This window comes from Eulemur rufifrons, chromosome 7 (genome assembly GCF_041146395.1).
Source record: "Eulemur rufifrons isolate Redbay chromosome 7, OSU_ERuf_1, whole genome shotgun sequence".
Lineage (NCBI taxonomy): Eukaryota > Metazoa > Chordata > Mammalia > Primates > Lemuridae > Eulemur > Eulemur rufifrons.
The window spans coordinates 266,772,048-266,789,239 of NC_090989.1; the positions used below are offsets into that span (position 1 = coordinate 266,772,048).

Here is a 17,192-nt window from a genome sequence, read left to right on the forward strand (position 1 = left end):
ATGCAGGGAAGAGAAGATATAATTAATTGATAACAGGTACACCATAGTGAACGAATGGGTCAAGGACACAGATGAAACAGTTAGCTTTGGGAGGGGTATATTGTCCACAGGGACCTGCAGAAGGAGGTGAGGGGGATGCATAGTAGATGGGCTTCTATGAAGGAAGCCAAATGGTTAGGGAACTTCCTTCCATGTGCTGTTCTTACACCTGGTTCCTACTTCAGATGGTAATCTGCTTAGCATGAAAAGTTGCGGTGTGAGAATGGCTGCCTAAAGGAATGGGAGAGAACTGACCAGAATAAATGAGTTATCCTAAGGAATTATCCTAACTATACCCTCTTAAGAAAGCTTCTCTGGTGCTTTTGACTGGGCCAGAACGTTGGGCTGGGTGACCTGTACATCTGACTCAGTGTCATGTGGCCAATATTCTACTCAAGCGTAAGCTCGTATGGGTGTCAGCTTTGGCTCTGTGATTTTATTCCTGACTCTGTTCCCCTCTCTTCTTTCATTTCTAAACCTTTCCACCATGCCATTGACAATTCTTGCTCTGTTACAAAGAAATCCCCCAGTATTCTTAGCCTCTTCTCTCAACACTCCCACCCTCTCAAGGTTTAAATGAACACTTGATCTCCTTGAAGATTAGAAGTCCCCTGAAGCTGCTGCAACTACTAGAACAAAAGCACCCACACTTTCGAGTGTTAACTCTGTGGTAGGAATCATTCAAAGCACTTTCAGCTTATTAGCTAATTTAATCTTCACAAAACCCCATGACGTTGGTGCTATTATCTTTTTTTTAAAGATAAGGAAACCAAGGTACCAAGAGATTATAAAATTTGACCAAAGACAAACAGCTGGTAGGTGGCAGAGGTGAAAGATAAACCCAGGAAGCACAGCATCAGAATCTTTACTCTTGAGACCTAAAACATGCTGACTTTCTAAAGCTCTTTCAAGTTGAGGCTGTTGAATTCCCTCATATCCCAGGCACTTCATTTCCAGGGGTGCTAGTGTTTCCAATTCCTCAATCTTTTAAAGGTTTTGTGTTACAAATCTAGGTTCCTTCCTGGTTTTCCTACTCCACATGGCTTAGTATTTCACTTTTTTGGGTTGGCTAAGTCCACTAGTCCTTGTTGCTGTGTCTTATTTCTGGTTTCTTTTGTCCTGCAGAGTTTATAATTTAAAAGAAAAATAACTCTCTTTGCTGCCATATTTGAGGAGGTTGTAGACTTAAATGCTTGTGTTTAGTTTCCTGCTACTTTGAACTTGAACTATTAGGTTGGTTTAACACTAGAAAATATGTTAATTTACTCCTTAATATATTAAAGCAAAAATGTGATTGCCTTGGTAGACCTACTTGGCCATCCTCTCCTTGTTTATTCCATAAAGAGACTTGCATACGTGCACCTGCAAGAGTGTTCACAGCAGCATGGTTAGTAGTGCCACAAACTTGTAAACCATTCACATGTGTACATGGTCAAGAGAGTAGATGGACACATTGTCATATGGTCATTATATAACATGAGACTATGGAGCAGTAAAATGATTCTCCTGTGGTTTAACGTGCATCAGTGTGTATAGGTAGAGAAAGCTAGTGTTGAGTGACAAAAGTATACAGGCATGCGCCATGTAATGTTGCTTCAGTCAACAGTGGACCTCGTATATGATGGTGGTCCCATAATACCATATTTTTATTGTAGCTCTTATATGTTTAGATACACAAATACTTATTGTTGTGTTAGAATTGCCTACAGTATTCAGTACACTAATGTGGTATGAATCAGTGGCCTAGGAGCCATAGGCTGTACCACGTAGCCTAGGTGTGTAGTGGGCTATACCATCTCGGCTTGTGAAGTACTCTCTATGATATCTGCACCACAACGAAATCACCTAGGGATGCATTTCTCAGAATGTATCCTTGTCATTAAGTGATGCATCACCGTAGTTCTGTTTTTCATGAAGTTCAAAGGCAAGTTCAACAAACAATATTATTTTAAAACTGTAAAGTATAGGGAGCAATGAACAGAAAGTTGAGGATTGTGCTTCCCGCCTGCAGGGTGGGGAAGAGTGGAGATCTGATCGGGGTCTGCTGACAGGGCGCTTTGTCAGTGGTGCTGTTCTGTTGAGTTGAGTGGTAGATGCATGGGTGCTGGCGTTATTGTTATGCTTTATGACTTAGAGATACATAATATATTCTTCTTTTATTGTGTTATTGTTATGCTTTATGACTTAGAGATACATAATATATTCTTCTTTTATTGTGTAAAAAGCATAAAGTTTACCATTTTGACCATATTAAAGTCTGCAGTTCAGTGGTATCAGGTACATTCAGGATGTTGTGCAACTATCACCACCTCCTGAAGAGTTTCAGAAGTTTTTTATCATCCCAGAAGAACACCTTATACCCATGAAGTGGTCACTTCTCCTTTCTCCCCTCTCTCCAACTCCTGGCAACCATTAATCTGCTTTCTGTCTATGGATTTGCCTATTCTACACATTTTGTATAAATGCAATCATATAATATATGGCCTTTTGTATCTGACTTCTTTCATTTATCATATGTTTTCAGGGTTTGTCCACGATGTAGCATGTTTCAGTGATTAATTCCTTTTTACGTAATGGATATACCATGTTTTGTTTATCCATTCACCTGTCCACAGACATTGGATTATTTCTACATTTTGGCCCCTGTGAATAGGGCTGCTATGACCATTTGTGTATAAGTTTTTGTTTGAGCACCTGATTGCAATTCTTTTGATCCTGTATCTATGAACAGAATTGTTAAGTCACACGATAATTCTATATTTAACTTATTGAGGAACCGCCAAAGTGTTTTCCACAGTGGTTGTGCATTTTACATTCCCCCGGGTGATGTGTAAGGGTTCCAGTTTCTCCACATCCTCACCAACACTTGTTCTTTTTTTTAAAATGATGATCATCCCAGTGATATCTCATTATTATTTTGGTTTGCACTTCCCTAATGATTAATGATGTTGAGCATCTTTTCATGTGCTTGTTTGGCCATTTGTATATATTATTTGGAGAAATATCTATCAGATCATTTGCCCATTTTTAATGTAAATTGTCTTTTAATATTTCATAATTCAAATATTTAAAAATTATGCATAGAAGATACTCTCTTTGCCTGTGGTAGTAGTAAGGTAGAAGACCTTTTAATCAAACATTTGATCAAGCTAGTGTGGAATAGGTTAAAGCTCAAAGATCCCTTGGTAGGCAGGTAGTTTTAAATTGCCCACAATTATCTATTCAAAGTAAGCGTGACAGAAATTTGAGTAAGGGGAGTAAGGGAAATTATATTTTAAGGGATTTTTAAGTATGAACCTGAACCAAAAAATTGGCTTAGAAAGGGTATTTTTTTGGATACATGAATTTGCCTAGTGTTCTTATTTCTTCATTCACCAAATTCTTTTACCCCTGGAACTGAGAGTAAAATCTTAAGATAATTAAATGAATTTTTGTGTGGTTCATGTGTTCTGCCTTCTTCCCTTAGACTCCTTTAGACTATCTTGCTTATCTTGCCATAACTTTCCCATTCTATCATGTATACAAAGGCTGTCTGGAAAATGTCCAGCCATGTAACCGTTCCCATTATATCAACAATGGCTGGATACTTCCCGGACAGCCCTCTTACATTAAGCAATGTAAAGATAACTATACTAAACATTAACTTTTCTGTATTTCAGGGACTATGCTATAGTGTTTTATTCTTTGCTGTATAAAATTGACAGGGCAGTAGTAATTTTACTCCAACTATATTTTTTGGAAATCTTTATATTGCTGACTATATAAAGATCTGACTGATCAAGAAATACTGTTCTTGGACACACAGGTAATAGGATCTGTTTGCTAGCCTGGCTGGTTGTCCCTGCACCATCTCATCAATTACTCTGATTTTTTTCTTCATGTCTTCGTAGCCGCTTCCTGAGAAGTTTGTGGTGAAAGGTGTTGTGGATCGTTTTTCAGAAGAGTTTGTGGAGACCAGAAGAAAAGCTTTGGATAAATTCCTGAAAAGAATTACGGATCATCCTGTGCTCTCCTTCAATGAGCACTTTAATGTTTTCCTTACTGCTAAGGTAAGCACAGAATTTTGCATATTCCTCCCCCAAATTATCGTTCTTGGGGCTGTTTCTTAAAAGCTGTTTTGATCTCTCACAAGCCACCTTCATGAATGGTCCACTATAGCAGGTGTCATAAAATTGCTCTATTTTTTGGTGCCCGTTTACATTAGCCTGGTTTTTGTATTAGAATTCAAGAGATCCCTCCCACACCCGCACCGCCCTTTGCAGCAGCAGAGAAAGTTAGAATATTTTCACTTGCCAAAAGCAGAGATAAGTGTTTCCTTAAACACTTCTTGGCAGTATTATCGGGTGAGGCCAGTCTGACCAACAGTGGGCACGGAAGGGAATGAACATTTATTGTTTGGTAAGGGTGTTTGTTCTTCACAAGAGCCCTCTAAGTGATTTTTCATAGCCTCATTTTACAGACAAGGAAACTGGAGTTCAGGAAATTTATACTTGTTCGAGTGGCATCACTAGGATTTGAAATTGGGTCTTTGTAGCTCCTGAGGGCACACTTTCTCCCTGTATCAGACTGCCTGACCCTTACTGCCTTCAGCCATGTTCTTACCAGGTGGGCATTTTCCAAGCATTTGGAAGACATTTGGGTCCTACGCAGTCACCAGACTCTATTAATTCCGACTCAGTTGGGTTGTTCATTAGCTTTTCTCTGCACTTCCCTGTTGGCAGAATTGGCCAGAAAACCTGAGGTGCTCCACTCTCCTTGTCTGCAGAAATGGAGTCATATGCTCAGACTCTCCTGCTAGCTTCCTTCCAGCCCCATCTGTTTGGGCTCAGGTATCATGTTTCCATGTTCGGGCCATAAGTAATACATTCCATGTTGCTAAGGGTATTGAGGTCCAGATGCTTTCTAGTTTTCGTTTTCATAATTGCAAAATTGAGAGCTATTTACAGATAACATCAGTCGATATTAAAGACTTTAGAGAGAGTGCCATTCTGTACTCGGTGGAAACCACATGGCAAAGTCTTTTGTTTTATGACCTCAGTTGGCATTTAGCCTCATTGATGACTTTCCCATTCATTGTCTCTTTTTCCCAGTGGCGTTTTCCTCCACAAGTTGAACTTGAATACTTTAAAAAACAAGTATTTCCTGGTGAGCTAATCCTCAGGTATAGTTTTGTCCCCTTAAAGTCAAGTCCATCCTGTTCTCCAAAAGTGCAGCTGACTTTCTCACCCAAGATTCGTTGTCCAGAAAGGCCTCAAGCTCACGCATCTTTACTGAACAAGGAAGAAAAGGCGGGAAAAGCTTGGACCCTGGTCATTAGGATCTGTATGAAGAACCAGTAGGAGAGAGAGAGTGTGAGTGTGTGAGAGATTGATTTATCTGTGGGCCAAGCAGTATGAAAATGATTTTTAAAAATATAGAAGGTCTTTCAGTGTCTAAATCAAAATTTGACTTCATGTGAGTGAATACGGAAGAGGTGACTTTAAACAGAACACATCCTAGCCCTAGTTCAGTATTACTTGCTGAGCTAAATGTGCTAAATAAGCCCTATCGTTTAAAAAAAAAATCTTTTACATTGTGATAAGGTACACGTAACGTAAAATTTACCATCTCAACCGTTTCTAAGTGTATAGTTCAGTAGTGTGTTAAGTACATTCATGTTGTTTTGTAACTGATCTCCAGAACTTTCTCATCTTGCAAATCTGAAAATCTATACCCATCAAACAACAGCTCCCTATTTCCCTCCTCCGGCTCCCCCGTCTTTTCCTTTGACGTACCTTGAATACCTTGGTCTTGCACTCACGTGTTCTGCCATAGGGAACGCAGAGACGCTCTTCCTTTTCCTCATGATTGTGTGAGCTTATCACAAACTGGCAGCATCCTTAAGAAAAAGCCAGTAATGCTGGGAGAAGTGGAGGAACGTCAATATCAACTGTGTTCAAGTCAGCGTGTTTATCTTTGGCCAAATGGGTGCAGCAATCGGATAGATACTACCAGATGACTTTATTCAACATGTTAATTACCTCGATTAACTGGTGACACCCTTTCAAAGCTCTGCTAGAGCTTACACAGTCCAATGAGCCAATTTGAATCTAGCCCCACTCTAAAAAATATTGTCTGCAGAAGCAATTCCAAGAACCCTGAGGTTTCAGTTGTGGTCTTATGCCGGCCTGGTGCCTTTGAGGAATGTTTCTTGACTAGAGTGTGGTAGGTCAGCGGGGGAGATGGAGTCTCTAGGACAGTCTCGCAGGCAGCCTGACTCTGAACGGAAGGAGGAGGTGGAGATGGCTAGAGGGGATGGCCGCTGTTTTAAGATGGATGAGCCTTGGGTGTATCTCACATGCTGAAGGGTTAGAAATTGAAGGTATAGACAGGAGAGGGGACAATTGATAGGGCAGAGGCCTTGGTTGGGTGGAAGTGTGGATACAAAAGGGTAGAACTGGGCAGAAATGAAGGCCTGGGCTGCATGAAGACGGGAGTGAAGTCACAAGGAGCCTGCGTTTCAGATACTGTGGTGACATCAGCCTGAGAGTGTGTATCGAATGAGCAGGGGCTGTCAGACAGCTGTGTTAACCATGAATCCCACGTTCTCTGCTCCCCGCCTGCCTCAGCCCAGGTCACCAGAAAGCTATAGCCTTGTCCCACGTTCCCGTATCTCCCTGTACACATGCCCTTCTCGGGCTGGGAATTATTACATCTGAAATGCAGGCTCCTTGTGATTAACAACGTTAATAACATTCTGTTTGTATTGAGGGTGGATATGAGGAACAGACACCTGCATCTTCTGTGAAACCATTTTTGAAGGTGCCATTTCAGCAAATGACAAAGGACTATCTGAAGACACTATAGACTCCCCTTAGGGTTTAATGATAGCAAGAAGTTTGTTTTACCTGGCAGGCTAATATGCTTTTAAATTAGGTATAGTGGGTTATGAAACTTAACATATTTCCCGTTTTTGCCTTGACCTACAAGAAATTCAGAGTTAAAATGTTCTGTTGTTTACAGCATCTGTCCTTGGCCTGAGTTTTTTAGCAGTGCTTTTTCTGTTGCTGTTTCCTGCTTTTCACCCTAAACTCTCCTTAGATGGCTCTAGTTGGGATATAAATGTTAATAAATGAGTGGATGAATATCTGAACCTCAGCTGTTCAGTTTTGCTCCTAAAGATAACAGAGGGTGATTTGTATGGGAGAGAGGGATACTTTTTTAGACAGAGGTTTAAAAAATTATGTTAGAAACAGTGTCATGTTTAAAGGAGCTCAGGTGATGAACGCAATGAAAGGATCAGAGTCTGGCTCTGTTGAGAGGGATCTGGGGGTGAACAGTGAGGTCTGGTGGTTACAGTGTCAAGGAGGGAAGCCTTGTGTGTATGAGTTAGCTCCCCTAACTCAGCTCCTCGTTCTCTAAGTCCTCCATTTCCAAATAGAAGCTGCCTTTAGGAGTTGGTTCACTTAGTCCTGGCCGTGCGAGTGATTGAGCGCTTTGGGTCTGTTCATGTGTCACCCTCAGGACCTGAACAGCTACAAGAAGCAGGGGATGGCATTGCTGACCAGAGTGGGCGAGTCAGTCAAGCACGTCACCGGCGGCTACAAGCTGAGGACTCGGCCTCTTGAGTTTGCAGCCATAGGTGATTACTTAGACACGTTTGCTCTCAAACTGGGGACCATTGATCGAATAGCCCAGCGGATCATCAAAGAAGAAATAGGTGAGCTCTGTGTTGAGATCTCCATTACACTCTGCGACCACAGTGGCAGAAGTGGCGTTCATGTGTGCTGAGCAGAATCAAACCTCAGAAGTGTTGGAGTGACAGAACTAGGCCATATTTTACTTGTAAAATAAGTAAATACAAGCAGGAGGAGCTAGTTGTGACTGGAATGTAATTTTTCACTCCATCCTTTGTCCTGCATCCCAGCCTTGTGTTTGCTTTCCCCACAGCAAACAACCACTCCAGGCCTTTCCTCCTTTATCTCTCTTAACTTTAGCTTTAAAAGTGGAGACATGGACCCATCTGCCCTTTGTTCATAGTAATGATAATTTTAAAAAACTTAGCTGTCTTTTCTGGCAGAAAAGGGCAGCATGGTGGTTCAAAAGGGCAGCATGGTGACCTGCATTTGCCAAGGTTATGACCCTAACAAGGCTTTAGACTTGAGGTTGACTCACTCACCCCACCCCTGGTTCGTTTCAAGCCCACTCCTGAGCTGGGGAGTTGCCGGGGCTTGTGCTTGTCCTTCCTGGTTGTGGCCACCACTTGCTTCCCACCCTCTCATGGCCACATCCCAGAATGTTGGGGTCTTTTGTGCCCTTACATACGTGTAGGCCAGACAGACCCAAACAGTGTTAATAATCATGCCGGCATATGAGACACCTTGGAAAGGCTTCTCCAGCAGCTGCCTTTCAGTGGTTACTAAACAAGGGCAACAACTTTCTGTTGTAATGGCAAGAATCCTGGTGACAAACGATGATGGACCAGGTTTTCTTTGTAGAGGGAACAAAAATCAACATTTTTCCTTGTTTCCTGTTCTTGCTCCCTTTCCTTTATCCACTGATGCACATGTGGGGTCCATAGGTTTTAGAGATGGCTTTGGGCACCGTCTGCACCTGGGGATCGTGTGGAATAAATTCTGGTGGGACCAATGTGTTGGCATGACCACTGAGTGAGAGAGTGCGTCTGTCGGTGTAAGACCACATCTCCTATGTCAAAATGTTTCCTAAAATTCCATTGTTTTTCCATTGTCACTGATTTCTTTTCCTTTAAAAACATCTCCCTAAACCTGTATGAAACTTTGCCCCCATTGCCTATGAAAATACTGCTTTACAGTGTGGGGTAGGGGAGTGATTATTTGGAAAGATGTTTGGCGGATGTGGCTCCTGCCACTTTTCCCCAGAAGGCATCGTGGTGCGTGTTACCCAGAGACATGGCCTTCCCATTATGGGGCGGAATGGACTGATGTTCCGATGTCAGCGGTAACGTCGGCTTTTAGCGGTTTTAAAATTATAAAAATTATGTTAGAAACAGTGGTATGTTTAAAGAAGAGCGTGCTCAGTTGAGTGAACACCCGAGGAAACAAAACTTAACATAGAGTGCTCTTGGCTGTGGTGATTACGGAGTCAGTAATACCAGTGATTGCTGCCCAGGCAGATTTCAATTGGTTTCTCGTCCCTGTTTAGAGTACCTTGTGGAGCTGAGAGAGTACGGGCCTGTGTACTCCACATGGAGCGCACTGGAGGGCGAGCTGGCTGAACCCCTGGAGGGCGTGTCGGGTTGCATTGGCAACTGCTCTACGGCCTTGGAAGAGCTGACGGATGATATGACTGAAGACTTTCTACCTGTGCTCAGGGAATATATTTTATATTCTGACTCCATGAAGGTAAGCTGGCTTGCTTCTCGTGCACTTACGTACTTTCTTTGTAATAGTAATTACCAAAAATTGGTAATTACCATTACCAATTACCACTCCATTACCAAAAAGTAGTGGAGTGTTGGCTACTTGCATGTGGTACAAGTTTCCTTCTTCCTGGGTGGGTGGGATCAGACATGTGGACTGACATCACGGATGTATAAATAGAACACATGGTAAACTAAATTTGTGAATTAAAGGAAAAAAAAAAAGTTTGGGAAGAAATTCTTATCAGTGTTCTCTGGGAGTTCAAGTTGATATAAAATCTCCTAAACAAGAACAGGATGCTGCGTAAAAAGAATGGATAATTAAATTAGAGCTCTTGGAAGTTAAAATATGATTGCTGAAATAAAATTGAATAGTAAAGTGGGAAGATGAGGTTGAGGAAACCTTAAAGTAAGACAAACAAGTAGTTGGCAAAATAGAACAAAAATGCAAAAGTACCAAAAGTGTGAAAGAAAAGAGACATGGGGATTAATCCCAAAGGTTCAGCATCTGACTGATAAGAGTTCCTGAGAGGACCGGGAATATGGAGGGAAGGAAATTGCAAAGGAAATAATACAAGAAAATCTGGCCCAGTTTGCGGCTGCAGGGAGCTGTGATCACACCACTGCACTCCAGACTAGGCAACGGGGTGACATCCTGTCTTTAAAAAACAAAAAGAAGGAAAGAAAATCTCCCATAGCTGAAGACAGAAGTCTTCAGATTCAAATGACATGGTAATTGCCCAGCAAAAGGAATGAAAAAGTAGCCAACTCAGAGCATATCATTGTGAAACTTTAGAAAGAGTGGTTAAGATTTTGAAAACTTTAACCAAAACAAAAAGAGAGGGGGCAGGTGGTGAATAGAAGGAACAAGAGTCAGAATGTCTCTGGTCTGGGAGCAATGAATGAAAAAAAGAGAAACTACAAGTTCAAAAGAGAGGAACTTTTGATGCCCACACCAGAAACTTCCACAGCCTACACATAGATGGGTTGGGGAACACAGCTGTTGGGGACTCCTGTGGTGGTGGCACCAGCTAGAGGAAAGGGTCAGTCTTCCTGACCAATAGGAAAAGATATGCAGCTCAGTGTTGAACATCCCAGTCTTCAAGTAGCCCCCTTCCCGTTTCTCAGAGAGGAGACCCCTGAATTACCAGTCTGTCTTTGGGGCAGGTCTGGGGCATCCCAGTAGGAAAGACCTGGGCAGGGCCTGACCTGAATCTCCAGAGAGACACCTGTCAGTCAACACTGGGCTGTAAAAATGGAAAACCAAAAAGGCCATAGAACTGTGAAAATATTTTACAGCTTGAGAAGGGGAGTGAAAAATAACGAATCAACTAGTTATAAAAAGTTAAAAAAAAAAAAAAACAACTTTATCATGGAGGCCAGATACAGTGGCTGATACCTGTAATCCTAGCATTTTGGGGGAATGAGGCAGGAGGATCACTTAAGATCAGGAGTTCAAGACCAGCCTGAGCCAGAGCAAAGACCCCATCTCTACCAAAAAAAAAAAAAAATTAGCCGCTGTAGAGGGTGTGTATCTGTAGTCCCAGCTACTTGGGAGGCTGAGGTGGGAGGATCACCTGAGCCCAGAAGTTTGAGGTTCCAGTGAGCTATGCTGATGCCACTGTACTCTAGCCCGGGCAATAGAGCAAGACCGTGTCTCAAAAAACAAAAACAAACAAACAAACAAAAAAATGCTTTTTTATGGAAAACTTCAAGGATATACAAAAGCAGAGTGAACAGTATGATGAACTCCCATGTGCCCAGCATTACTCCATCTCATTTCATCAGGTGTGAATATTCTAAGACTCTTGATACATATTAAAGTGTGGACAATGGAAAGTGGAGCTCCTTCCTGATAGAACAAACCACAGTCTCATGTGATAATATTAATAAAACACTTTCAAAGACAGGATTGTGTCTGGATCTCACAATGATCAGGGAAATGGCATGAATTTCCTAATCTGTAAGGTGGAAATGATAATGGTGGTGGTGATGGGGATTGGATAAAGCTCAGATTTGAGATCATTAGCCTGAGACAGCTTTGTTGGTAATTATCGGAACTGAGGCTGAAAACCAAAACTTCTGGCTCCAAATTTGCAGCTCATCCTCCTCCATCACGTTGCCTTTTCTTTAAAAAATTGAGATATGCATATTGTATTTTTAATCCTGTGTCTGAAACAAGTATAGAGAGGCATCCTGACTTGCTTAAAATAAACTAGAATATTCACTTTTCTTAGAAAGTTAATAGTATCTGTTTTTGTAAACAAAAATAAATTTTTACAATCCTTGGGATGTCCCTGGATTTGTCTCTTATATAGACACACCCTTCATCAAAGCACTTCCTAACCTTGCCAGAGTAAAAACCCAGTGCATACATGACACTAGGATATTATAATACAAATTTCTTTGTTCTTGCACATGACAAGTATGTTAGTACTTAATATATATTTGTGTTTGAAGCAGGATTTAAATTGTCACATAGCAAGGATTTATCTGGCATCTTTATTACAACACAAGAGACACAAGCATGTGTGAGTAATTGAAGTTATACATCAAAGAAACATTTGTTTGCTTGCTTTCTTCACCCCATGTGTGAGGCATATGTATTGAGTTTCTTGTTTACTGAACCTGAAAAAATATCGATCAGGTTAATCAGGCTGGGAGAATGGGATTGTCCCCAGTGTTGTCTGGGGAAGAGGTGGAAAACAGGCAGTGTTGGCTGGCAGCTCTGAAACCCATGCTCTGCCCCAGGGTGAGCTGAGCTAAGCCCAGTTAGTAAGGAATGAGGTCACCTGGTGACCTCCCGGTCTTTGCAACAGGAAAACGTCTCTGCGGAGTGTTCTGGGCAGGACAGGAGTGACTTGATGGCAAAGCTAAGACTGTGATGGGATTGTCAGGGTCTTTGTGGCCAGGACAAAGGACATCAGGAGGGGAATGTGTCCTAAGTGGCTCCCCCACCTGTTCACACTGCTGCTCTTTAAGGATTCTTAACTATATTTTATTCCTCTGACAGAGTCATATAATTCCATTTCCAAAATGACTTTCTGATATTTGAGGTATAAGCAGGGCAGGCTTTGCTCTTCAGTATGGAAACTAAACATGGGGCAGAGGAGTTGCTGAAAGCCTGACTGTGACACGTTCTTCACCAGCTGAGAAAGTCCTGTTTTTGCTTTGGTGGGCGGTTACTGGTGTGGTGATGTTCCGTCACTCTACTCCTGTTGTCACGGCCTTGAGCGAACCAAATGGTGAATTTTTGTCCTCATTTGGAGTCGGTGGCCTGTGCCTTAGGAACTTGAAATAGTTGAGAGGCTGGGTTGATCCCTGGGTGGGGAAAGTGTGGGGGCTCAGGAACCCGTCTCCTGCTGGGGCTATGGGTGGGGTTCCTCTCTGAGCTTGGAAGGACTTTGGGATCATCTTGTGTAATTTGCTCATTTTTGAGATGAAGAAACATAACCCTATGGGTAAGTCTCTTCTCTGTTCCATGGCCACAGAATTGTACTCCCTGTTGACCAGTCACCTTGTAGCTGTGTGTTTAACTGCTTGCCAGGAGGAAAGCCAGGTGAGTGCTTTCCCCAATTGTGTCTCTTTAAGGACAATTGTGGCTGGGTGCGTTCTGTTCCCTTTGGAGGTAGAAAGAAAGCGTAGAAGTGAGGTCATTATCAGGCCACATGGAACAAATGGAGCAGTGATGTTTTAAGCTGTGAACAATGAGAACAGCTTGTGCTAGAAAGATGGTTAAAGGCATGTATTCCAAGGATACGTGGAGAGATAGCCCACAGTGCTGGGGGACAGTGGGGGTGGGTACCAAAGTTATCCTCAAGTTAAACACCCTGTAGACATCTACAGGTGAGCCCTTATATGACATTTCACATCCTATAGACTATGTGTGTATAAAAATGTAATTAGAGCTGTGATGGACTGAGAGAGACCATCTCAGAGTCCTTACCAAATTTCTGGCAGTGCCTTTAGAGTATTGGCATCATTATGACCAGACCAAGAGTTGAAGTTTTATTTAAGGAGGTTAGGGCAGGACCATCTCATTTCCCACACTGCCTTGTTCATAGACGGTAGTCAGCAAATATTTAATTGGATTTGACAGTTTGGTGAATTGGGAACATTTACAAATATATAACTATTGCATGCCATGCATCTTGTTATTTTTAAGAGATGGATTTATCTATGTCAATGAGCATGCTTATCTCAGAGGTCTTGGTGAATGACTGGAGTGGGGCAAGGGTCCAAAGAAAGAGAGGGAAAGTAAGGGAAAGCCACAGGGAGAAAGTGGCTCTAGCTGGAGACTTGACTGACACATAGGAGCTAGCTGTGCAAGGATGAGAGGATGGAGCATTTTAGGCAGAGAGAACAGGCAGTGCAAAGGTTCTAAAGCAGAAATGAGCTTGGTGTCTGCAGATCAGAAAGGCCAGTATGACTGGAGCCCAGGGAGTAAAGGGAGCAAGTGGCAGGAGGTGGGGGCAAAGAGAGATGGGGGCCAGGTCATACAGTAGCACCTTAAAGGCCATGGTTGGTAAGAGGCTGGATTTTATTCTAAGGAGTAGAAAGGAAGCCGTTTGGTTTTATGCAGGGGAATGACAGAATGTGATTGTTTACTTAAAGGAGACATGTAGTGCTACAGTATGCAGACAGATTGTAGAGAATGAGAGTGGAGTTTGGGGAGACCATTTAGGAGGATGTCACAGGGAGCCAGGGGCAGATAACCAGGTGGTGGAGCTTGACTATGGTGGTGCTGAAGTGGGTGGATTTGGGGTATGTGTTGGATGAAGGGCCAACTAGACTTGCTGCTGGGGGGAAGTAAAGTAAGAAAGGGAGGAATTGGGGTTTTTGGCTTTAGCAGTTGGGCAGATGGTAGTACTGTTTATTGGGATGGGGAAGGTCCAGGGAGGAACAGATTGGGTCGCTGGGAACCAAGTGGTTTGGGCCACGTTGAGTTCAGACATGCCTATTAGTCATTCAGTGGAGGTGCGATGGCAGTTGGTTATTAGTTGGTTATGGAATGGTTGGGGTGGTAGGGGGGAAAAAAGCAGAGAATTGCCTCAATGAAGCAGAGAAATGTTTTAAGGAGAAGGGGCAAGATGAACAGTGACCATTGGATTTAAAATAATAACATGGGCATCGTTGGTGATCGTGATAATAGGTGTGAGATGTGGATACAGAAGTTTTGGTTTAAAGACAAAGTTTATCTTTGAGTTGGAGATGCCTTCAACAGCATTCTGGGGTAGTTTCCTCCAAATGTCAGTTGAATTGTCAGATGGTTCTTCTGCCTGCCCGCCTTTCCCCATGGAAGCCACAAGGTGGAGCGAGTGAGTCAAGCTCCAGGGAGGGACCGTTTGTGCTTTAGGTTGGCCATTTCCAGTGCATTTCACACACTGAAATGAAGATTTTTCTGGAAGATTGAATTATCAGGGGGGAAAAGTCCCTCTTCCTGAACAAAAGTGATTATATATTGTGGGGATAATTTCTTGGAGTTGGGGTGAAAATGTGAAGAAGCAGGATGTGAAATGACATGATAAGCTTAAAAGTTTTAACAAGAATTTAAAAATATTAAAATTAAAGTTCTGAGATTCCCAGTAGTGGCAGACAGAATCCATATTTAAACAACTTCTTCTTCATGGAATCTCACCAAAATGAGACCAGAAGGATTTCTTTTTTTCTCTCTCTCTTTTTTTTTTTTTTCCGGCATAAGCCTACAAAGACAGAGAGCAGTGGGCAAGATGATAGCAATGCCATTTGGGGAACTAGAAAGCCCACTGAGAGGAGTCGAGTAACTTAAATAACTCAAAAAAGCTGAATGGGAAGCTAACTGTTGGGGAGGGGGACCTGAGAAGTTACCTGGTTTACACTGTGGAACCCTCCAGAAAGGTTGAGAATTGGCAGCACCACGCCCCTCTGGGTCTGAGGGAGAGGTGGGGCTGAAGAGTAAGTCAGGAGTCCGTCTAAGAATCAGATTCTTCTGATTCTCTCCTCCCTCCTCACACAGCGGCCGCTGTTCCTTCTCCACTCTGGCAGAATTGGGGGTATGTTCTCTGGAGGGGGTAAAATTGAGGGTCTCTGGAACAACAGACTCTAGGTACAACTGAGGGTGTTCAGTAACAGGTTCCTGAATGTCGAAACTCTCACTCATCTCCTGCTTGGCTCTCGGCATTGTATCTTCCATGCAAGGATGAGAAGAGCCGTTGCTAGAAAGTCTGAACAGCACAAGAGAAGACACCCAAAGATACTGATACTGGTGGGCGCAGAGAAGGGCCCCTCAGTGAAGGGACCCAGCAGAGTCTCCTATAGGGAATCGTCAGCAAGCCCTCTGTGCAGAGAGCTGCCAACCACTTTCTTTCGTGTTTCACTCTTGGATGAGTGGATAGACAAGTGTCACCAAATATTTAAGAAAAGATCCTAATATGAATGTCATAAGTAAAAACAAAGAAGAAAAAGTGTATTCGGTGAAACATTATTGAGGGAGAAGAAAATTTCCAGAAAAAGAAATCATTAATATCTTCCAAAAGAGAAGAGAAGATGTCAGAGCGACAGAACAAGAATTTTTAAAAATTTAAAGAACAAGCCCCAGCAAATAGCAAGGCCTCGTCTCTACAAAATATAGAAGAATTAGCTGGTATGGTGGCACATGCCCGTAGTCCCAGCTACTTGGGAGGCTGAGGCAGGAGGATCACTTTAGCCTGGGAATTTGAGGTTGCAGTGAGCTATGATGATGTGACTGCACTATAGCCTGGGCACCACAGCAAGACCCTGTCTCAAAAAAAAAAAATTCAGAGAACAAAGAGATCTTAGAAATTTAAACCATGATAGGAATGAAAAAAAAGAATAGTTAAAAGAAAAAGTTAAGGAAATTGCATATAAAATGAAACAAAAAGAGAATTGGAGAGAAAAAAATATGAAAATTAGAGAAGTAGATCGTAAGGTCCAACATCTGAATAATAGAAGTGCAGGAAGAGGAAACAGAAATGGACAGCATCAAAGAAGCCACTCAAGGAAAAAGACTAGAGGTAAAGACACAATGTATCACTGGTTGTGTCTGAGAGATGACATTATGGATGACTTTTTCCCCCCATTCTGTACATTTTTTCTTTATTTTCCAAATTTTGTGTAACAAATATCTTTTAAAATTAGGGAGAAATGTGTGGTTTCAGTATTATCAATATTGCACCAGAAGATGTAACTTGCAGGTGGTCCTGGCCTCCACAGAATGAATGTATAAAAGGAGCATGTTGAAAGGGGCAGCCTGAGCTCAGTCATTTAACCACAAATTGTGATCTCCGCAGGACCAAGTTGGTCCCATTTTCCTTCCTGCAGGAAAGTGTTCTCCTAGAGGGCTTCCTGAAAACAAGCCACAGGGCCATGCTGGGTATTTATTTTTATTCTCATTAGAACTTCTCTCTCTATTACAGAACACCCATTATTCTACATGAATTCCTCTTGGGTCTTTCGGGTTGTCAGCGCTGGTGTACCAGAATATGAACCATTGTGTTCTGCAGTTCTCGACGTGTGGCTGAGCTGGTCCTGCTGCCTTCCTAGACTTCCCCATCCCTGCATCTTAATGTCCCTCTTCCGTAAAGCTTTGAAGCTTAAAAACTTTCCAGATTTGAGGAGGCTTTGGCCTTTGGTGCTGGGGCTCTGTTTAGACTGCCTTTTCTCCTTCCCTTGGTTTGTGAGCCAATGGCCTCACCAGGGGAAGGCATGAGCATGAGCTCTGGGGGAGAGGAGGGGTGTTAAGCTTTCCCATAGATGCTGACCATTGTGGTCCTTT

General features: G+C 42.5%; 1 protein-coding gene across 1 annotated transcript in view; it reads left to right on the plus strand.

The window, feature by feature from the left end:
- The window catches only part of SNX30 (sorting nexin family member 30), a 106,992-nt gene that overhangs the window by 68,684 nt on the left and 21,116 nt on the right, over positions 1 to 17,192 (plus strand). The window contains exons 4-6 of the mRNA XM_069474563.1: positions 3,930 to 4,088; positions 7,543 to 7,738; positions 9,202 to 9,401. Coding sequence (XP_069330664.1) covers positions 3,930 to 4,088; positions 7,543 to 7,738; positions 9,202 to 9,401 — 555 coding nt within the window. The remainder of the gene's footprint in view (positions 1 to 3,929; positions 4,089 to 7,542; positions 7,739 to 9,201; positions 9,402 to 17,192) is intronic.